General features: G+C 42.4%; 2 protein-coding genes and 1 long non-coding RNA gene across 5 annotated transcripts in view; 2 read left to right on the top strand and 1 right to left on the bottom strand.

Moving 5' to 3' along the window:
• Window positions 1–322: 322 nt before the first annotated feature.
• Window positions 323–12,508, top strand: LOC117503734. Its single transcript, XR_004558650.1, has 3 exons — window positions 323–333; window positions 1,716–1,724; window positions 12,428–12,508. It is a non-coding gene; the product is annotated as an uncharacterized LOC117503734 (long non-coding RNA).
• On the top strand, window positions 1,854–7,145 carry arl1 (ADP-ribosylation factor-like 1). The gene is made up of 6 exons (XM_034162951.1): window positions 1,854–1,968; window positions 3,916–4,053; window positions 5,006–5,087; window positions 5,159–5,270; window positions 6,048–6,226; window positions 6,320–7,145. The coding sequence occupies exons 1-6, from the start codon at window positions 1,965–1,967 to the stop codon at window positions 6,348–6,350; spliced, it is 546 nt and encodes a 181-aa protein (XP_034018842.1). The 5' UTR covers window positions 1,854–1,964; the 3' UTR covers window positions 6,351–7,145.
• The window catches only part of utp20 (UTP20 small subunit processome component), a 37,783-nt gene continuing 26,190 nt past the window's right edge, over window positions 7,970–19,562 (bottom strand). The window contains exons 38-61 of one of the 3 annotated variants that reach the window (XM_034162950.1): window positions 19,410–19,547; window positions 19,181–19,320; window positions 19,000–19,082; window positions 17,646–17,971; window positions 16,636–16,775; window positions 16,350–16,506; window positions 16,147–16,245; window positions 15,890–16,057; window positions 15,599–15,765; window positions 15,374–15,521; window positions 15,153–15,269; window positions 14,406–14,576; window positions 14,170–14,301; window positions 13,974–14,084; window positions 13,728–13,877; window positions 13,384–13,566; window positions 13,155–13,286; window positions 12,941–13,073; window positions 12,677–12,861; window positions 12,451–12,522; window positions 12,198–12,341; window positions 9,218–9,344; window positions 8,545–8,690; window positions 7,970–8,455 (exon numbers count right to left, since the gene is read on the bottom strand). In XM_034162950.1, the coding sequence (XP_034018841.1) occupies window positions 8,300–8,455; window positions 8,545–8,690; window positions 9,218–9,344; window positions 12,198–12,341; window positions 12,451–12,522; window positions 12,677–12,861; window positions 12,941–13,073; window positions 13,155–13,286; window positions 13,384–13,566; window positions 13,728–13,877; window positions 13,974–14,084; window positions 14,170–14,301; window positions 14,406–14,576; window positions 15,153–15,269; window positions 15,374–15,521; window positions 15,599–15,765; window positions 15,890–16,057; window positions 16,147–16,245; window positions 16,350–16,506; window positions 16,636–16,775; window positions 17,646–17,971; window positions 19,000–19,082; window positions 19,181–19,320; window positions 19,410–19,547 (3,525 nt within the window). In that variant the 3' untranslated portion in view covers window positions 7,970–8,299. Of the gene's footprint in view, window positions 8,456–8,544; window positions 8,691–9,217; window positions 9,345–12,089; window positions 12,342–12,450; window positions 12,523–12,676; window positions 12,862–12,940; window positions 13,074–13,154; window positions 13,287–13,383; window positions 13,567–13,727; window positions 13,878–13,973; window positions 14,085–14,169; window positions 14,302–14,405; window positions 14,577–15,152; window positions 15,270–15,373; window positions 15,522–15,598; window positions 15,766–15,889; window positions 16,058–16,146; window positions 16,246–16,349; window positions 16,507–16,635; window positions 16,776–17,645; window positions 17,972–18,999; window positions 19,083–19,180; window positions 19,321–19,409; window positions 19,548–19,562 lie in introns of all 3 variants that reach the window. The other 2 variants (XM_034162949.1, XM_034162948.1) reach the window with 2 other exon arrangements.

Below are 19,562 nucleotides of genomic sequence, written 5' to 3' on the forward strand. Positions count from 1 at the left end.
ACTTTCCAGTGTAATAATAAAAACACCAACAATAATAATGATAATAATAACAATAATAATAATAATAACTATTTAAAAAATAAGTATTCACTTTCCAGCAAAGTTTGTCAAGTACTGTTCCCAGTAGACCACTCAGATCACTCAAATGATTAATATCTTTATAGTAGCAATTTTTCAGCCATTCTGTGCAAAAATGTTTGTACACTCGTGTACAACATCACTTGAACACTCATGCAATAATACAAAACATTATTTCTGCTTGTATATACTGTAGTGTAATATATTCTACTGTATATATTGTTATTCAGCACAGAACGTGACTTCAGTTTTGTGGTAATTTTTTTTTTACCTTATTTTTTGCATATTTGCACATTTCCCCATTGTGGGACTATTAAATGATCTCTTATATTAAGTAATAAAATCATAATGTTGTGTGGGCTGCCAGAAGAGGAGGTACTGCTGGCCCACCACCAGAAGGCGCCCTGCCTGAAGTGCGGGCTTCTGGCACGAGAGGGCGCTGCCGCCTCAGGAACAAGCCGTGGTGACAGCTGTCACTAATCAACACATCTGGTATAAAAGCAGGAAGACACCTCCACCAAACTGCCGAGATATCATCTTCATCTGGAGGTAATATCCTCAGCCTTTTGTAAATCTGTTTATTGTGAGTGTTTGCAGGAGAACCGGTCGTTTTTGAGGAGGCTGTGCAAGACGGCGCTCCTTTTCAGCTGAGACCGCTGCAACGTGTTGAGTGAGAGGTGGAGGTGGAGGTGGAATTCCCACCAGTGTTACTGGGTGTTCACACACCCACCCTTTGACTGTCTTTTGCTTTCTGCCAGCAGTACCAGATCCGACACGCCGGGAAGGTGGCCACCTGGGGACTCCGGGACTTGGCGGCTCCAGTATTCCTCGGGTTCAGGTGGCGGTGGAAATCGTGTGGTTCCGGTTCGTTTCCAGACGGGCGTCTCCTATCGTCGAGCCTGCCCACACGACCACCTTTTATTAATTGACTGTTGCACATTCTGATTCTGCTGTGTTTGGTTGTGACATTCACACCAGTAAAGTGTTATAATTTGACTCCTTCCATTGTCCGTTCATTTACGCCCCCTGTTGTGGGTCCGTGTCACTACACTTTCCCGACACATAAGTTGAGTTGGTGACATTGTTGCCAGGTTGGCTGGGTTCCTATGATGATCTGAAGAGTATATTGAATTTCAAATGAAGGCTGACAGCATGATGAGGAGTGGGTGTTGAAGGTGGAGGTTGTACTTTGAGGGGCTGGTGAATGAAGAAAATGGAGACAGTGAACTTGAAGGTGGGATATAAAGGAGATTTGTGGAAATGGTGATTAAGGAAGATGCAGAGTACAGGGTTAGATAGAGATGGATGGGAGTGTGGAAAATTAGAACTAAGGGTGTGAAGATAAAATTTCCACTTTTTTTTTTTTTTTTACTGCACTGTTTGTGGGTGTCATATTTGCTTTTTGGTTTACCTAAACTGTTGCCATAACATATTTGCCAAATGGAAAAAAAAAGCATATCCACTGTAACATTATTATTATCATTATTGATTTTTACTTTGACAACAAAATTACATAGAAAATATAAATAAAATCTGTTACCAATGATAAACACAATAAAGCTTCTAAAAAAGGTTGGTTAATTCAATTATGTCCCCATATTATCATTATTATTATTGTGTCAAACTGTACATCACAGATCGGATGGGTTAAATGCAGATGACAAATTTCGCTGTATCAATGTGTGTACAATGACAATGAAGGCCTTCGTCTTTCCTTCCTTCCTTCTTATTTATTGAATCAGATTTAGGACCTATGTGGGTGAACATTGTAAATCAAATCTGGCAACATAGTGTGACGTGTTCAGGTGACACGTCAACCACCCGGAAGAGGATTTCTGTCCAACCTGTTATTTTGCTGTCGCGAGGAGGACTGAAATCTTGACGAAATGGGTCAGTTTAATTATTTTGGTGTCACAAAAATGTTTAATAAGTGTAAACGTCCAACTTGTATGTGTATTCTTAGATATTAAAACGTGTGTTTGGTGGTTTCTCCAAAGTTAGCTTAGCTAAAGTTAGCGACAGCGATTGGCGAGATCGTTACTCAAAACGTGTTCTTCTGAGCAGTTTTACATAAATAATCTTCACTGTATGTTGTGTCAGATGTCTGGTGATACAATACCGCAATTGTTAGTTTCGCCAACAGTCGCTTTCATAATTTTTGGAGCATTTGGAGAAAAGTTTCGACCAGAAACTCGCTGTATTGCCTTTTAAAACGTCATCACCCAGTTGTTTGATTAACCAGTGATCTTTGATCAGTAGTTACCATTTGATTTAGAGTGCCAAATGATGGCAGTCACGTGTTACCTCAGACCCAAAATCAAGTGTAGAAGGAAAATCAGACCAAGTCGTTCAACTTCTTCCTGTAGCACGCTGAGCTTTGTCACTGTGATTTTTATTTATTTTTTTGATCATTAAAAAAGATGGAGTTTAAAAAGTCAGCTGCATGGTGTTTTCGATAGATGCCACAGTTGTCATTCTGCTGCCACTGAAGTGCCACAGGAGTGTCCTTCCTGATGGCTGCTTTGCTGAAGTCATTTTTCACGTGAAGGTAGTTGTGTTATGCAGGGGGGAAAAAGTATAAAAGTGTGAATTTAATGTGAAAACAAATGGCAGCTGATCGCTTTGCCTCTTCCTCTTGTAGCTGCTGTGACCAAGGGATGATGGGGGTCCACAGCTATGCTTCACAGCTTTGGAAACAATATCATTGAAGTGCCCTCTGCTGGTCAAATTAGTTAATGGCACCATTTCAAACAGCCAAAGTATTTTTCCGCATTATTTCCCACATTATTCCCCCTGTGACCCTTAATTGGAGTAAGTGGGTATAGAAAATGAATAGCAGTCGGTAGTTTGCGTGATACCTTATTAGCAACAGCCTACAAATAGTCATTCGTTAAATGAAACTGAGGTACAAGTTTGAAATAATCATGATACTGACATGACTGTTACGCAGCACATCGTCTTGTGTTCACCTCACATCCTGTACCGACATGTCCATAGTTGGGTGATTCTTAGACTACGGGCACTTTTATGTCCCTTGATCATATTTTATGAAAAAAAGAAAAAAGGGGAAATTTCACACTTTTATAGTTATCTTTACAATGAAAGTGTTTGAAGAAATTTGTCCTAGTAGTCTATGATGACTTTTTCACCTTTTTTCAGCATCATTATATGCAAATATTGCCGTTTTGTGCTTGTCCCACACCCAGACTTATGATCTTCAATGATAAAAATGAATAGTAAACAAACGTTTTTTCTAATGTTTTAAAATATCTCCAAATAAAATATCAGTAAAATAATCAAAACATAATTGGGGTATTCAATGTCATACAACTGTTGTGATTTTTTTTTAAACAAAATGTAGTTGTCCCACACTACTGCTGTAATTTCCACCACAACAATAATGTCCCTTTAAAAAGTTTGTATGAAAGATTGTGTGGGTAGTTTCTATGGAGATAAACAGTAACATCAGAGCACATGTATATAGTGCCAAATCACAACAAACAGTTGCCCCAAGGCACTTTATATTGTAAGGCAATGGTGTGGTAGAAATTACATTTACAAGGCCAATAGTGCCTGTAGTTAAAGAATCACCCAGTTGCAGTACTTTAGTCTCAGCTTGTCTTCACATTCTCCCCACACATCTTCCACATCTTTTAACTAGTTATATGGTTGGACTCCAGGTTCAACATTACAGTTCATGTGGCTGACAAATATCTTGATCCGTCCTCTTCCAGTGTAATGCTGTCAGATGAGTTTTTCTATGTGTCATTTGCAGCCTGCATTAACCTCAGCTCCTCTTAGATCTTCAGTTCACCCCCTCTCTGTTTATATCCGTAGGTAACTTCTTCAGTGATCTCTTTGGAAGGTTGTTTGGGGTCAGAGAGATGAGGATTTTGATCCTGGGTTTGGACGGCGCGGGAAAAACCACCATTTTGTACCGATTGCAGGTCGGAGAGGTGGTCACCACAATCCCCAGTATGTACCACACGGCTAGCTTGCTGTTTGGGCTTTGTTGTTAAGGATAGCTGATTAATACATCCACAAAAATTTTCCCCAAATTACTGGCTCAGTACTGCCACAGTGGGCTTGAATAAAACAATCAAGATGTGGTTTTAGTGGAGAGTGTCAGCTTTATTTAATTGGTCAGGATGTATATCCAAAATGTGCAAAAGGTGGAGGAATTTCAAATAGTTTTTATACATAAATCCTAAATTTCAGACAGTTGAGTGTGTTATGTCATAATTTAATTTTAAATTAAGTGAAGTGAAGGGGTCTGTGTTTCATCTCAAGTGACAGTTGTATTTGGATGCAGTTTTCAGTTCTTCTCGCTATGAAATCCCAAGATGTGTCACGGCATTAAACCAAGAAATCACTCAGTTGAAAAGTCTCAAAAAATTCATCAGATTGTGAAAATCCATCAGAAAGTTGACAAACATTAAATGGCCTGAATAAGAGAGAGAAAACAACTGAGGGGTAATGGAACATGTTTAATCGAGATTGACTCCAAACTGTTTGAGTTAAGCAGCTAAACTGTCTGACCTCTCATGTGATCAATAGAACGTTGATGTATGGCATCATATTCATGTTTTATCTGCTATCACAGGTGTCTGATTCCCCAGGATAGCCATTCTCAGTTTTCCCTGCACATAAACATTGGGCTCAGATTTTGACCTTAACCTGTGACCTTTGCTTTTAAATGGTTTCTCTTAAAATCAAATCTTGTAGACCTTGTCTGACCCTCAGTTGTTCCAAGTTTGGCCCAAATCATATCAAAACTTCCAGTAACATCCATGTGGGTGTTTAAGAGATAAAAAAAACAAAAAAAAAAACACATAGTTCTAATAAATGAAAAGGTGCTGCATGTCTGTACAGAAACATTTGGTGCATCAGTTGCAATAACTGGACACCAAACTGTTTGTCTCTGCAGCGATCGGTTTCAATGTGGAGACGGTGACATTCAAGAATCTGAAGTTCCAGGTGTGGGATTTGGGGGGACAGACGAGTATCAGGTAAGTGGAAGCAGCAGGCGGCTCAACAAATTAATTCTGTGCCTGAGGTTTACATGTTGTGTTGTCGACAGGCCCTACTGGCGGTGTTATTACTCGAATACAGACGCGATCATCTACGTCGTTGACAGCTGTGACCGCGACAGGATGGGCATCTCCAAGTCTGAGCTGGTGGCGATGCTGGAGGTGGGTGGGCGAGTTCTGGTAACTTGGAAGCCAGATTGAAATAAATAACTGGTCTGTAAGGAAGATGAAACAATAATACCACTGCCCCCCACCCCCGGATCGAGCAGTCTAGTTGTGTGCATGTATTTTATAATTGGTGGTAGAAAGTCTTTTGTGATGAAATGCATCCGTTTACGCATGTGACTGACAAATCCAGTTATCTTCATTCATTTACACCTTCATATGTTACACTTCTTGTGAAACACTGACAGACTGGAAAATACTTTGAAGTGTTCAGTACACATCAGGGCTGAAATTAACAATTTAATCATTGATTAACTGATTAATTTTATTTTCTCAATCAATTAGTTGAGTCCAGAAAATGTTTATCATTGTTTATTAAATCCTGAGATGATGCTTCAATGTAGAGGTTTTGGCCATAGGTTGAAGATGTTTAGTTTACTGTCAGAGAAGAGCAAAGAAATTAAGAAAATAAACCAGAAAATATTCACATTTAGGAAGCTGAAACCAGAATTTTAATTTTTTTAGACTCAAGATTAATTAGTAAAATAGTTTTTAGTTTCTGCTGCTAAATAGTCTAAATTAGGTTTGTTTATTTTTTTAATACACCCATTTCAAACCCGCTAGCAGGTTGTGGGGTTCAGAGGGTTAAAGGACTCTGATGGATTGAAATAAAACATGATCAGGATGTCTGTTCTTGGAACACTTTCTATTTCAAGTTGTTCCTATGAATTATTATTATTATTATTTTAATTTTCAATGATTTGTCTTAACCAGGAGGAGGAGCTGAAGAAGGCAATCCTTCTGGTGTTTGCAAACAAACAGGACCTGGACCAGGCCATGACGCCCTCTGAGGTGGCCCACGCGCTCGGCCTTCCCGCGCTCAAAGAGAGGACGTGGCAGATTTTCAAAACGTCGGCCCTCAAAGGCTCCGGCCTGGATGAGGGCATGGAATGGTACCGTGTTCGATTTTTTTATACAGACAGGATGAGTTTTAAGGAAGTGCAAGAAACAAAAACTCACTTTGTGACCTGTTACTCTCCTCACAGGTTGGTGGACGCCCTGAAGACGCGGCAGTGAAGGCCGCCCCCTCTCGTATGAAGCCTTGTGACTGACTCCAACCCCCACCCCCGGGACCTTTGGTTGCACTCCTAATGCCCCCTTCTGTCCCCCTCGTCTTCAGCCCACCTGAAGTCTCAGCTGAGTTCTCAATCACTCAACGCCTTCGAAGCCTGGGACTAAAAATTAAAGGCTGCAGTAACAACTGGACCCCAACACACTCGCAGAGCTCCGCCCCCTCCCCGCGTATACTGCGGTCGGGTGGCTGCCTGCACTGATGGCTGGCAAATGGACTGCAGCGTAGAAACCTTTTCATGTTAGATTATAAGGCATCAACGTCTGATGGAGGGAAAGACTGAACACCTGTTGTTAATGAGCTTTTGTCAAACGACATCCCTTTAATTCGACTCCTCCTGGCAGTGAGACGCTCGGTGCGAATGCTGGAACAAAAATCCACTGAGAGGTTTTTGTTTTCACGGTTTCTAACACCTGATAACCACTTTGGTCCCGCCAACAACAATAGAGCAAACAATGGGTAAAATACCGAAAATACTTCCCCCTCTGGCCAACAAGTGTTACTGCAGCATGTGTGGTTTGTGTGTACTATTGTCAGGGTAGATGAAGTTTTTTTTTTTCCTTTTTTTTCTTATTCATTTTTTTTTTTATCTGATTTGGTAGTTCAGGTCCTTTTCCAATGAGAGTCCATTGATGCAGCTTTGACATAAATACTGAACACTAAGTGTGCTCAAACGTTTTATGGTTTCATATTTATCTGCCTGTACAGTGGAAATGATTCAGTAAACATCAGTGATTGTACCACTTTTGTGTTTGTGTTGTGTCAAAGTGACGAGAGAAACATTTTAATTACAAAAAATGTTCATGTCATCACAGGATAAAAATGAATTTTACAGTTGAATTACAATATGCAGTTCATGATATCAGCTAAAGAAAACCTGCTGCATAATATTTTGCTTTTAAACCGTGACAACACGGAGTAAGACTCAGCAAGCCAAAGTAACTCTGACCTCACGTCACTCGAGCGGCGCCGATCAGGTTTGGACTCTGACTGGAACAAAGTCTATAAAAGAATTCAGGACGCAGAGCATCAAAAATATATTTTACAAAACTCAAGTCCATCGTGTCTCAACACCACCCACAGAAACTACCACACTGCAAAAAACGCAGAATCGTACATGTTTAATTTTTAGTCAAAATATCTAATTACACCTCATAAGACAAACTCAAAACCTCAGTAAAATATAAGGACTTGTTTTTCAATAATACATCTTAAGTCACTTGAGACAGAATGAGCTTTTTTGATCTTAATTCACAAGATTTTTAAGACACTGGCAAAAGCTGTAACAATTCATAATACTCAAAGCTCAGTGAGCTTTCTCAGCTAATTTTAAGAAACTGAATTTTCATTGGCAGATTTTTTTTACAATTTGGGGGGGGGGGGGGATCTGCCACAGAAGAAGTGAAAATTTACATGTTTAAATGTTGAAATTTGCTGATAAAACTCACTGAGCTTTATTTTAAGATTAGTAACAAGTGTTAGCTTTTTTTCCAAACAGCAACTTAAAAATCTTAGTTAAAAAAAAACTGTTTCATCTTGGACTCAAAAGCAAGATTAAGCTTTCTGAGATGTATTAGTGAAAATAAAGTCATTATATCTTACTGAAATTTTACTTGGTTTTCTTACGCTGAGTGTAGATTAGGTATTTTGTCTAGAAATTAGTTTTCTGTTTTCACTATGCAGTTAATCATGTCAAACGTATTTAAATAACTTGATTTTTTTTTAAATCCGCTACTTTGACTTCAGTTCCCTCAGGATTTTAACGCCATGAGATTAGTGTCCTGCAAATGCAGGACAATGTTCACACGGACTGAGTTTCATAACGTCTTTGAGTCCAAACTCGACTGTCCTGCTGATACCTTGTAGATCAGTTCGAAACACGACTATGCTGTCGTCACTGCACCATGGCCAGGTCTTTGAGGGCGTGGCTCCGGTGCTTCTTGGCTTTGTATCCTGGCCGGAGGAACTCGATCTTCCTCTTCTTGGCTTCGATTTTGTTCTTGTGCTTTTTGAGCTTCTTCTTGGCGGCGATATCTGGGTTTGCCACCGCCTAAAACAGAGGATGGGGGGAGGGACAAAACGTAAGGTGACTGTGAGGATATCATAGTCGACCGCGGTGTGTTTGATGGCAGTCCGTACCTGCATGGCTCTGTGTCGCTTGCGTGCCACTCGTCGGTGCAAAAACTCCTTCTGCACCGCGGAAAACGCCAGCGAGAACGTCTCCAGGCCCACTTGTTTCTTCAGCAGCTCGATCAGCTCTTGTGCCAGATTCTTTAACGTAGGATCTGGACTCAAAAGCACACAGGGTCAACCCCGGACAATTTTAAGACCATATCTCCGTTTGTTTGGTCTGCCTGTGGATAACATTAGCACCTCTGTGGCTCCATTACCACAAACATGTTTTTCTCACTTGCAGCTTATTTTAAAAGGGGTCTTGAACTAGTCACCACTGACACACTATTTATATGCAGGTATGGTTGATCAGGGCAGCTGTTCCTCCCAAAAAAAAAAAAAAAAAAAAAAAAAAATCCACCATACATGACAAATAGCAACAACAAAAATGCTAATAGCCCACTTCGTAATCGGAAAACCCGGTCGAAAGTCGAGCGCAGCGTTCTTGCTATTTACTAGGCGCAGCATTCAGACACTTCTCATAAGTGAGTTCACATTAGTACATCATACAAAAGAAAAGTGCGTATTTACTCCGCCAGGTCTAACTATGGTGTAATGTATTGCCATGTATTCTGAGTTGCTGTGTTAAATACATAGTATCCTGCGTACTGTTGTAGTGTGACTCAAAAACGTAACCTACCTTGGTCTGCATAAGTGCTGTCCAACTCGCGGTACAGCGGTGTGATGATTGTGGTCAGGTAAGGGCCGAGTCGTTCCTTCCCCAGGTCCAAAGCCATCGCCCCCAGGAACTTAAAAACACAAGTTCTCTACGAGGCAGAAAACACAAGTCTGTAAGATGACGTAAATTCCTTAGCTTGCAGACGCCACAAAAGTATAGCTCATTTTTTGTAGATGTATCGTTATCTTTGGCTGCTTTCAGTGATGCTGGTATTTGGTTAGACTCTTTCTCTCCGATTGTTCTGTCTGAGTTATTTTCATTAGTTACTTCATCCAAACCATCAACATGTTTATTAGACCCCATTCCTGCCAGGCTGCTCAAGGAAGTCCTACCATTATTTAATGCTTCAATCTTAAATATGATCAACTTATCTTTGTTAGTTGGCTATGTACCACAGGCTTTTAAGGTGGCAGTAATTAAACCATTACTTAAAAAGCCATCACTTGACCCAGCTATCTTAGCTAATTATAGGCCAATCTCCAACCTTCCTTTTCTCTCAAAGATTCTTGAGAGGGTAGTTGTAAAACAGCTAACTGATCACCTGCAGAGGAATGGTCTATTTGAAGAGGTTCAGTCAGGTTTTATTATTCATCATAGTACAGAAACAGCATTAGTGAAGGTTACAAATGATCTTCTTATGGCTTCGGACAGTGGACTCATCTCTGTGCTTGTTCTGTTGGACCTCAGTGCTGCTTTTGATACTGTTGACCATAAAATTTTATTACAGAGATTAGAGCATGTCATAGGTATTAAGGGCACTGCGCTGCGGTGGTTTGAATCATATTTGTCTAATAGATTACAGTTTGTTCATGTAAATGGGGAATCTTCTTCACAGACTAAAGTTAATTATGGAGTTCCACAAGGTTCTGTGCTAGGACCAATTTTATTCACTTTATACATGCTTCCCTTAGGCAGTATTATTAGACGGTATTGCTTAAATTTTCATTGTTACGCAGATGATACCCAGCTTTATCTATCCATGAAACCAGAGGACACACACCAATTAGCTAAACTGCAGGATTGTCTTACAGACATAAAGACATGGATGACCTCTAATTTCCTGCTTTTAAACTCAGATAAAACTGAAGTTATTGTACTTGGCCCCACAAATCTTAGAAGCATGGTCTCTAACCAGATCTTTACTCTGGATGGCATTTCCCTGACCTCTAGTAATACTGTGAGAAATCTTGGAGTCATTTTTGATCAGGATATGTCATTCAAAGCGCATATTAAACAAATATGTAGGACTGCCTTTTTGCATTTACGCAATATCTCTAAAATCAGAAAGGTCTTGTCTCAGAGTGATGCTGAAAAACTAATTCATGCATTTATTTCCTCTAGGCTGGACTATTGTAATTCATTATTATCAGGTTGTCCTAAAAGTTCCCTAAAAAGCCTTCAGTTAATTCAAAATGCTGCAGCTAGAGTACTGACAGGGACTAGCAGGAGAGAGCATATCTCACCCGTGTTGGCCTCTCTTCATTGGCTTCCTGTTAATTCTAGAATAGAATTTAAAATTCTTCTTCTTACTTATAAGGTTTTGAATAATCAGGTCCCATCTTATCTTAGGGACCTCGTAGTACCATATTACCCCATTAGAGCGCTTCGCTCTCAGACTGCAGGCTTACTTGTAGTTCCTAGGGTTTGTAAGAGTAGAATGGGAGGCAGAGCCTTCAGCTTTCAGGCTCCTCTCCTGTGGAACCAGCTCCCAATTCAGATCAGGGAGACAGATACCCTCTCTACTTTTAAGATTAGGCTTAAAACTTTCCTTTTCGCTAAGGCTTATAGTTAGGGCTGGATCAGGTGACCCTGGACTATCCCTTGGTTATGCTGCTTTAGACGTAGACTGTGGGGGGGTTCCCATGATGCACTGTTTCTTTCTCTTTTTGCTCTGTATGCATCACTCCGCATTTAATCATTAGTGATCGATCTCTGCCCCCTTCCACAGCATGTCTTTTTCCTGGTTCTTTCCCTCAGCCCCAACCAGTCTCAGCAGAAGACTGCCCCTCCCTGAGCCTGGTTCTGCTGGAGGTTTCTTCCTGTTAAAAGGGAGTTTTTCCTTCCCACTGTAGCCAAGTGCTTGCTCACAGGGGGTCGTTTTGACCGTTGGGGTTTTTCATAATTATTGTATGGCCTTGCCTTACAATATAAAGCGCCTTGGGGCAACTGTTTGTTGTGATTTGGCGCTATATAAAAAAAAGTTGATTGATTGATTGATTTTTGCGTCAAGACAATTTTTTACATGTCCAATACAAATTTGTTGAGCTTTCGACCGGGATTTTAATGCTATACAACAAAAAGCTTCACATTTTGACTGGAGTTAAGACAAATAATCAACCGTCAGGTGTGTCAAGATAAAGGGGGTAAAAAAACCAAAACACCCTTGTATGAAGTGCTGTCAAGCAAGTTTAGACACCGCTAGACAAATTGTTTCATTTTTCATGATGATTCAAACAAACTTTTTTTTTATTATACACTTGTAAGTCTGCAAAAAAAAATCATCTGCAAAATAATTTAAACTAGAGCACTTGGTGTAATTGTATTGTACCTGCATTAATGGTAACTCTCCACCAGGTGGGGATATTGCTCAATTTCGAGAACCCTGACTATAGGTTGCTGTGGGACACAAGGACAACCAACCTGTTGCTTATATTAGTAGATAACTACAGCAAACACAAAATGGGTCCCACTGTAAACACACGCATACAGTTATAGAGTGTTTATCTCTGAACAGTCCAATAGTTTTCCCCACAGCAACATTCAAATTTGAGGAACTTGTTTTCAGTATTTGAATCTGTAGTGCAGCAGGAATGTAACAGTTATATTTAAGGACCTTCAGGGGAACTTTGGGAGTGTTTGCTGCTTCTCTCTTGGTCATCAGCGACAGCTTCTTCATGAGCCACAGAAGAGAAGGAGGCCGGTCGTCCTTCTCGTCCTCGTCCTTTTCTTTCTGCTTTGCTTCGTCTTCATCTTCCTTCTCGCTCTGCTTGTCCTCATCTTCTACGGCGCCCTCAGGTGGTGCCACGTCAGACTCTGGGGAAATAAGGTAGATCACTTTGGCGACGAAGAGCAGGTTCTTGATCACCTGTGGGTGGAGTCAAACACGGCATTCAGTTTTTTGGATTCAGGATAGTTCTGACAAAAACGTGATAAAAATGTGTTGATGGACAGCTGCATTTGCAGAGTTTGTGCACCTGCTCTCCAGACGCCGTGTCCAGAAACTTGGACTGCAGCTGATGGCAGAAGGATAACGCCAACGCTCTCATCTAGACGCCAAAACAAGGGTGACAGCAAGATGAAGAAGCATAAAATCAATGTGACTGGCTGAGCACAGTGTGGGGAAATGCGCCGTGTGCTGGTTTCCTATAAGAACCCACCATCTCTGGTGCCAGCGCACAACACGGCGGTCCTGGGCCTCACCTTCTTGTCCAGATTCCTAGTGATGAAGGCCGTAGCGGCCATCTGAGTCGATGAGTCGTCTCCCTCGCCTCTCCAAATGGCGAGGAGGTCCTCCGGACGCCGGGCAGCGAAGAGCTGGCCGAAGATCTGCGACGCGGTGAGCCACACCCAGCAGTGAGGGTACCGCAGGTGGGCTTCAACATGACCTGCAGGTGAAGATACGAGTCAGTGTGCACATGCAGGGTTCGACACCCGTATGTCAATGTTGCATGCGGTTTGTTTTACCCCAGATCTGACAAAGCGTATCGCGAGGCTTTTCGAGCTCCAGCAGGGTGCAGTGTTGGCTCAGTTTGGTGATGAGCGTCAGGTAACTGTAGAGCAGCCGGTCTGCTCCTTTCTCCTCCTGCTCCTCCTCGATCTGACAGAGAAACACTTTCCATCGTCTTCGTCCTCTCAGACTTTCAAAGTTTGAAAATGGAGTATTTTTACACCCACTCACATCTTCGTAGTTGTCTGGGTTAATCTCTCTCTCGAGCAGAGGCAGCAGGTTGTCCAGGCGACGGGAAAATGCCTCGTCCTCCACCTCCACGAACAAACCGCAGACCTGAGCCCCGAGACGCCGCAAGTTCGTCTGGAACAGACTCAAAAACTTTAATAAATAAATACTTTTAAAAACTGTTTTGACTTAATACTTTGGTGGAATTATTGTAGAAGATGTGTGTTTGTACTTTTTCTGCATTCAACCAAGTGGTCACAAGGGAGAACAAGGTATCCTGGTGGTTGAGGTCCAGCTGGGATAGCAGGGCCTTGATGGCCATGGCTGCCATTTTCTTACAGCGCGCAGAGTCATCGTTGACAACAACCAGTGTCAGCGGAGCAAAGAACAAACCACTGTGCTGCAGCAGCAGTTTCTAAGCAGGGAAAAAAAAAAAAAAAAGATTTCTGGGTTTAGAAACTATCACAGAGACGAAATGGACACAGGCTGGCCAAAATAATAGGAACACTCTGATAAAAATCCAAGCTCCAGCTGAGTATTTGGTGGAAATGAGTAGATCTTGTTTTATTGAGAAACCTGAGGGAACGTCTGAAAGATGTAGGCCAGCGTCTCCAGCACAGACTCTCTGCCTGTGTCGTGCTCGTAACTTAGCTGAGCCACCACGAAATCCAGGTGAGGCCTCAGTTTCTTCCCCAGCGGGTAGTCCAGCAGGTACTTCAGGTAGATCTGCTCAACACAAAGACACTTCACTGTTCCAACGCCAGATTTTCAGTGACTAGCCCCCCCCCCCCCCCCCCCCCAACCATTAATGCGCTCCAGCACCTGTCGACAGTGAATCCTGATCATAGCGTTGCTGCCCGTTACTGACAACTTGGCGACTTTCTTCATAACGTCCTCCATTTCAGGAACGATGAGCTTCCTGGACAGAATGGCCTTTTGGGCACATGTGGCATTTTTTAAATCTCAATATTTGACTTTGCTCACACACAACACACTGAGACCAGATCTCCAGCGTTACCTTCAGCAGCCCGAAGGCGGTGGCCTGGCGGGACTGGTCGTAGATGTCCTCCTCGGCGTATCCCAGCAGCACCTGGAGCTGTGCCTCAGAGGGTTTGTTGCTTTTGATGTTCTTCACCAGTATGGTAATAACCTAAAAACCATAATAGAATTCACACAGATGGTTCCAGTCTGTCCTGTTTGAAGGACACGTTTCAACACTCCAGGACTTCCACCCTTCCAGAACCTGTGTGGTACCTTAAAGCAGTTCTGGACCAGATGGTAGTTCTCCCCGCGGGCAGCACCAGCCTTGGAGAAATCCTTGAGTAGGACGAAGAGCTGCTTAGTCAGCTGGCCGACGTTCTGCTCCACTGCAGGTAGAGGGAACTTCAACAGCCAAGTGAATGCAACCAGAGCCTCCGTTATCACCTGGAGGATGACACGACCACAGGACAACGAACGGGGTTCAGGCTGAGATCTGTAGCTCCCAACTGAACCTGATGCAAGTGGTTAAAATGTTATAAAAATGTGTGTGTTGGAATAATTTATGCAAATTAGCACGTTAACTCACATGGTTGTATGCCACCATATTTGTATTCTCATAGCATGTCCACAATATGAATATAAAACATCCATTAAAGTAGGGAGTACCTACAGGACAAGTATCAAGTATCTACTATGCACTGCAAAGAGCTTATCATATTCAAAAGAAATATGCTAATATATGCACCACACAACCCCAAAATATAAAAATAAAAACCTAATCTACCTCCCTGAAGGCACCTATGGTGTAAGTATCAAGTGTCTACTATGTATTGCATAAGGTTAACTTGTTCAGAATACAATCACTTTATTATTATTAATGTTCAAATATGAGCACCAAAAAAAAAAAAAAAAAAACACCTTCTTGACCACCCATGGGTTACCCTATGGGGTAAGTATGAAGTGCTGTATAGTGGGTAATAATCAGCAACATTGTGGACCTTGAGGAAGACGCTACTCAACCTTGACGTGCATGGAGTTGACGCAGTTGAGCAGCAGTGTCACAAAAGGGTCCAACATCTCCAGAGCTGAAGCCTCAGATGATGTCACTTTGGCTTTCTTCAGACTCATGTGGAGCAGCTGAAAAACGAGAGCGCGTGTGACTAAAAGCAGACCCTGAACGCAGCATTTCCACGTCCTCCGAATCTGTCAAATCAGGGTTTGGGGAAAGAGCGTTCGTGCACCTTGAGGCCGGCGTCCATGAGGATGTGCATGTTGGTTTGGCTGCTGACTAGCGCTTTCTTCCCGCCCCTTTTGGGAGACGGCGGCAGGAGGAGACAGCTGGGAGGGGGCAGCCGCGGGTCCGTAGGAGGCGGAGCCGACACTTTCTCTCTGGGAAAGCAGAAACGTGACCGTCAGCGTCGTAGAGAGCACAGAAAACAAACATCTGGGTGAGGGGAGCAGTGTACCGGTCTCTCTTGGTGAGCAGCGGCAGGCTCTCGCTGATCAGGCCGTGGCTCAGCAGAAGGATGTCCTGGGGAGTCATGCCGCTGTTCTCCAGCAGACCCAGGATCAGCCTCCGCAGCACCGCCGTCACACGGTTACACACCTTCAGGCTCGATGAATTCTCCAGGATCTGGTGGGAGGAGGAAGCAGAGAGACCATCTCAGCTACAATTAACACTACGTGAAGCAGTATTTTGAGGACAGGCCCTCTTCCACAGAGTTCAGCTCAGTAAGAGAATCTTTTTAGAAGCTCACCTCCTTCAGGGGCAGGATGAGCTTGGTGACGCTGTCCTTGCTGCAGAACTGCGCCAGCAGCTGGTAGGAGTCCAGGCTCTTGCTGTGTCTCGCCTCCATCACCTTGGAGACTATTCCCTTCACTTCCTTCTCCTCAGCCACGTTCCCAAACAGCTCCTTGTTGAAAATCTGTGAAGCCGCGAAGGCAAAGAGGACCAAACGTTAACGCGGAGACTTGACCAAAATCCAGAACAGGTGTGACGTGGGCGCGTTCTCACCTCGATGAGCGTGTTCATGCAGGAGTCCAGGTTTCCGCTCTTCAGGGTCGGCTTCAGAGCGGACAGCAGCTGGAACACTGTGAAGGTCAGCACGTGGACCTGGACAGCGGCACAGACAGACGTGTATTTCAAACAGATTTCTCTCTTACGTGTTGTTTTCCCGCTCGGTGCGGCTGTGACTCCCTCTGCAGTTGTGTTCCTACCTGGTAGCCCTTGACCAGGACCCCCTGCATCTCCCTGAGGAGGTACAACAGGTACCTGCAGCCCAGAGTCTCCAGGATTTTCACCAGAGTTCCCCGAGCGACGTCGCGGATCTCCTGGAAGCGGTTCCTCAGCAGCACGCACACCTTGATCAGGATCCTAGAGGGAAAAAAAAAACATCGCAATCCAACAGGAATTTACATTCTTCGATTCTGCAACCAAAATGTAACAAATTTTATTTGAATAAATCTGACGTTAAAGTACAGTTTTGACGGTAACCGTGTGTACCCGGGCAGGTTGGTCTCCATGATGTGCGGAGGCAGAGACTGCATCAGTTTGACCATGGCGAAGGCAATCGGTATCCGCACCACCTCCTCGTCCTTTACGTCCTTCGACCTCACAGCTTTGTGCTCGTCATCTCGAGTTACCTGAAAGACACCGAAACACATGTGAATGCAACGACGGCCCCAAGGAGCTTCTACAAACAACATTTTAATATGCATATCTTTAAACAAGAGTATTTAACATAAAAAACAGTTAAAAAGTAACTACAAATAATCAACTTAAATTTACCCCCTCCCCACATAAAACAGTTTAAATACTGTCTAAATTTTGACAAAAAAATAAAAGTTTTCTACAAAATTAAAGTCTTTACCAAACACCACACAGTTACTTTTTAAAATACTACAGCAGCAAACAAATCTTTATTAAAACAAATGAGCCATTAAACAGATTAAATAAAGATAAATTAACTAATAATCTAATTTTCAACATGGAATATGAATTCACTAAAAAAAATTATATTTTATAAAGAATTTAACCAACATCTTAAATTATTTGTTAAAAATACTTTTGACAGTAAAGGGACATTTAAAAAAAATCACAATAAACCAGACTCAATTAAAAAAAAGTTTCCAGATCAATCAACCAATATTCCTCTTTTTAAAAAGCTGTATGGATTACAAATATATAAATTTTAAAAAATGTAACTTTTTCCCCCAAATCAAAAGTGTCCCCTACATTTTAGTGAATAAAATACTTTTAGTTTTGTTCCAAATTTCAGTAGTAATAAATAACTGAATGAAGTAATCAGAAGTCAGGTTAAATAAGATTTAAAAAATTTAACTTCTGTCTTTTAAAAAAGAATTATGAATAGATAAATACATTTTATTAAAGAAAATAACTGGGTTTTCTTAACATTTTAATGTCTCAAACACTTAGAAAAAAAAATAATACTTAAAACTTTTAACATCCTTTAAAACAGGTTCAGAAGTCTGATAATGGTTGTGAGTTTGTACCTTTGCAGTCAGGCACTTGTGGAGGCGGGGCAACACCGTGTCATGTACGGTCTTGTGGATGGTGGCGAGCAGCCACTCCAGCTCCTCCTTGCTCTGCGGCAGCCCGCTGGCCCCCGCCACGTATTTGGAAACCTCATGTTTAACAGCCGCTGCTTCCTTGGAGGTGTCGTCCTTTTCTCTGAAAGCGTTGTTCGTTTCCATGGGAACATCAGAAGGAGTGGCCTTACTGTCGACCTCCATGTCGTCCTCCTCATCACTTGCGTGTAATTCTCCTTCTGCGCCACCGTTCTCCTCTTCATCAGCAGCTTTGACTGGCACGGCCCCCGCTAGTCACAAATATACCGTTTATGATTCTTCATTCAATCAGAGTCACAGTATTATATTAATATTAAAATTAAAATCAAAGCATTCTGTCTTCCCCATGGCAACAGGTTTGAGTTACTTTAAAGCACAATTATATAAAGGATCCAGATGTTTAAACAATTATAAATATGTGGGAACAAAATGAATTTGAAACATGCAATTCTGTTCCCCTTATCAACTTAATGTGCTAAAAAACCCACAGACGTATCACACTAAACCTACAAACTTAATGTGCTGAAAAAACACAAATTTATTGAGCTGAAAAAACAAACTTATGGCACCGAACCTATAGACTTATTGTGGTAAACATACCAATGTGTTGCGTTCAAAAACCTACGGACTTGTTGCGTTCAAAAACCCACGGACTTGTTGCGCTTAAACACCCACGGACTTGTTGCGCTAACTTTACATACATCTCAGCAACATGCAGCGTTTCGCACTCTGTGTCAACTTCATGTTATATGAATATTTGTATATTTTGACAAATTAAATTTCGGTGCATCGTGAGTTATTCCTGAATAAATCAGGCCTGTAGATGATTTTGCGTGAAGCCAAGACCAAGGTTGGGTAGGATTACTTTGAAATGGGAGGTGATGGTCTAGTGGTTAAGGTGTTGGGCTTGAGTCCAGAAGATCATGGGTTCAAATCCCCGCCTGACTGGAAAATTACTAAGGGCCCTTGGGCAAGGCCTTTAATCCCCTATTGCTCCCGGTGTGCCTTGTATGGCAGCACCCTGACATCGGGGTGAATGTTAGGCATAATTGTAAAGCGCTTTGAGCGTCTGATGCAGATGGAAAAGCGCTATATAAATGCAGTCCATTTACCATTTAATCCAAAAGTAATCAGATTACAAGTAATCCAAATGTATGTACATACATACATGTAATCCACATGTATTCTTTCAAAGTAATCCTACCCAACCTTGGCCAAGACGTGTCCAACTGTGACAATAACTAAAAGTAAACATTAAAAAAGGAATAATGAATCTCACCTTCTCTGACTTTGGCAGCCTCCATTTCTCTGCTGAGGGTCTGATGGTCAAAATGAAAAGCCTCCAGAACGCTGACAAGCAAACTGGAATGACAGCGAGAGGAGCAGGAGAACAGTAACAGTAAACTGTGCGTCATTTTTAAAAAGTGATTTATCGGGATATACGGGGGCAGGAAGCTGACCTGACGGCGAGTTTCTGTTCCGCCTGGGCGGTTTGCAGGATGTGGATGAAGTGCCGCAGGTAGTACAGGTACTTGGACCAGGTGAGCCGGCGACAAACTGCGCCCACCACCTCCACTGACGCCGAGATCATGCTCTCGTGCTGCAGCACACGACGACACGTTTGCGTGAGTATCGCGTGCATTTTCACCAGAAAATCGTCACGTTTGTGTTGGCGAATGTGTACGTCACCTTGAGCATCTTCTCGTCGAGCAGAGCCGTCATGGCGAACGGCATGATGTAGTTGTGGAGGGACCGAGGCGTCATCACCACAGTTGCCTCAGTCAGCTGCTTGGCCAGCTTCCTCAGCGCGCGGCCGCGGCGATGGATCTGCGTGCACAGTCA

The sequence above is a fragment of the Thalassophryne amazonica genome, chromosome 22 (genome assembly GCF_902500255.1).
Source record: "Thalassophryne amazonica chromosome 22, fThaAma1.1, whole genome shotgun sequence".
Classification (NCBI taxonomy): Eukaryota; Metazoa; Chordata; class Actinopteri; order Batrachoidiformes; family Batrachoididae; genus Thalassophryne; species Thalassophryne amazonica.

Excerpts from the sequence above, each read along its gene's own strand:
- arl1 (XM_034162951.1), top strand. Across the intron at positions 5,088-5,158 it reads GGGGGACAGACGAGTATCAG|GCCCTACTGGCGGTGTTATT; the intron begins GTAAGTGGAAGC and ends TGTTGTCGACAG. Across the intron at positions 6,227-6,319 it reads CTGGATGAGGGCATGGAATG|GTTGGTGGACGCCCTGAAGA; the intron begins GTACCGTGTTCG and ends CTCTCCTCACAG.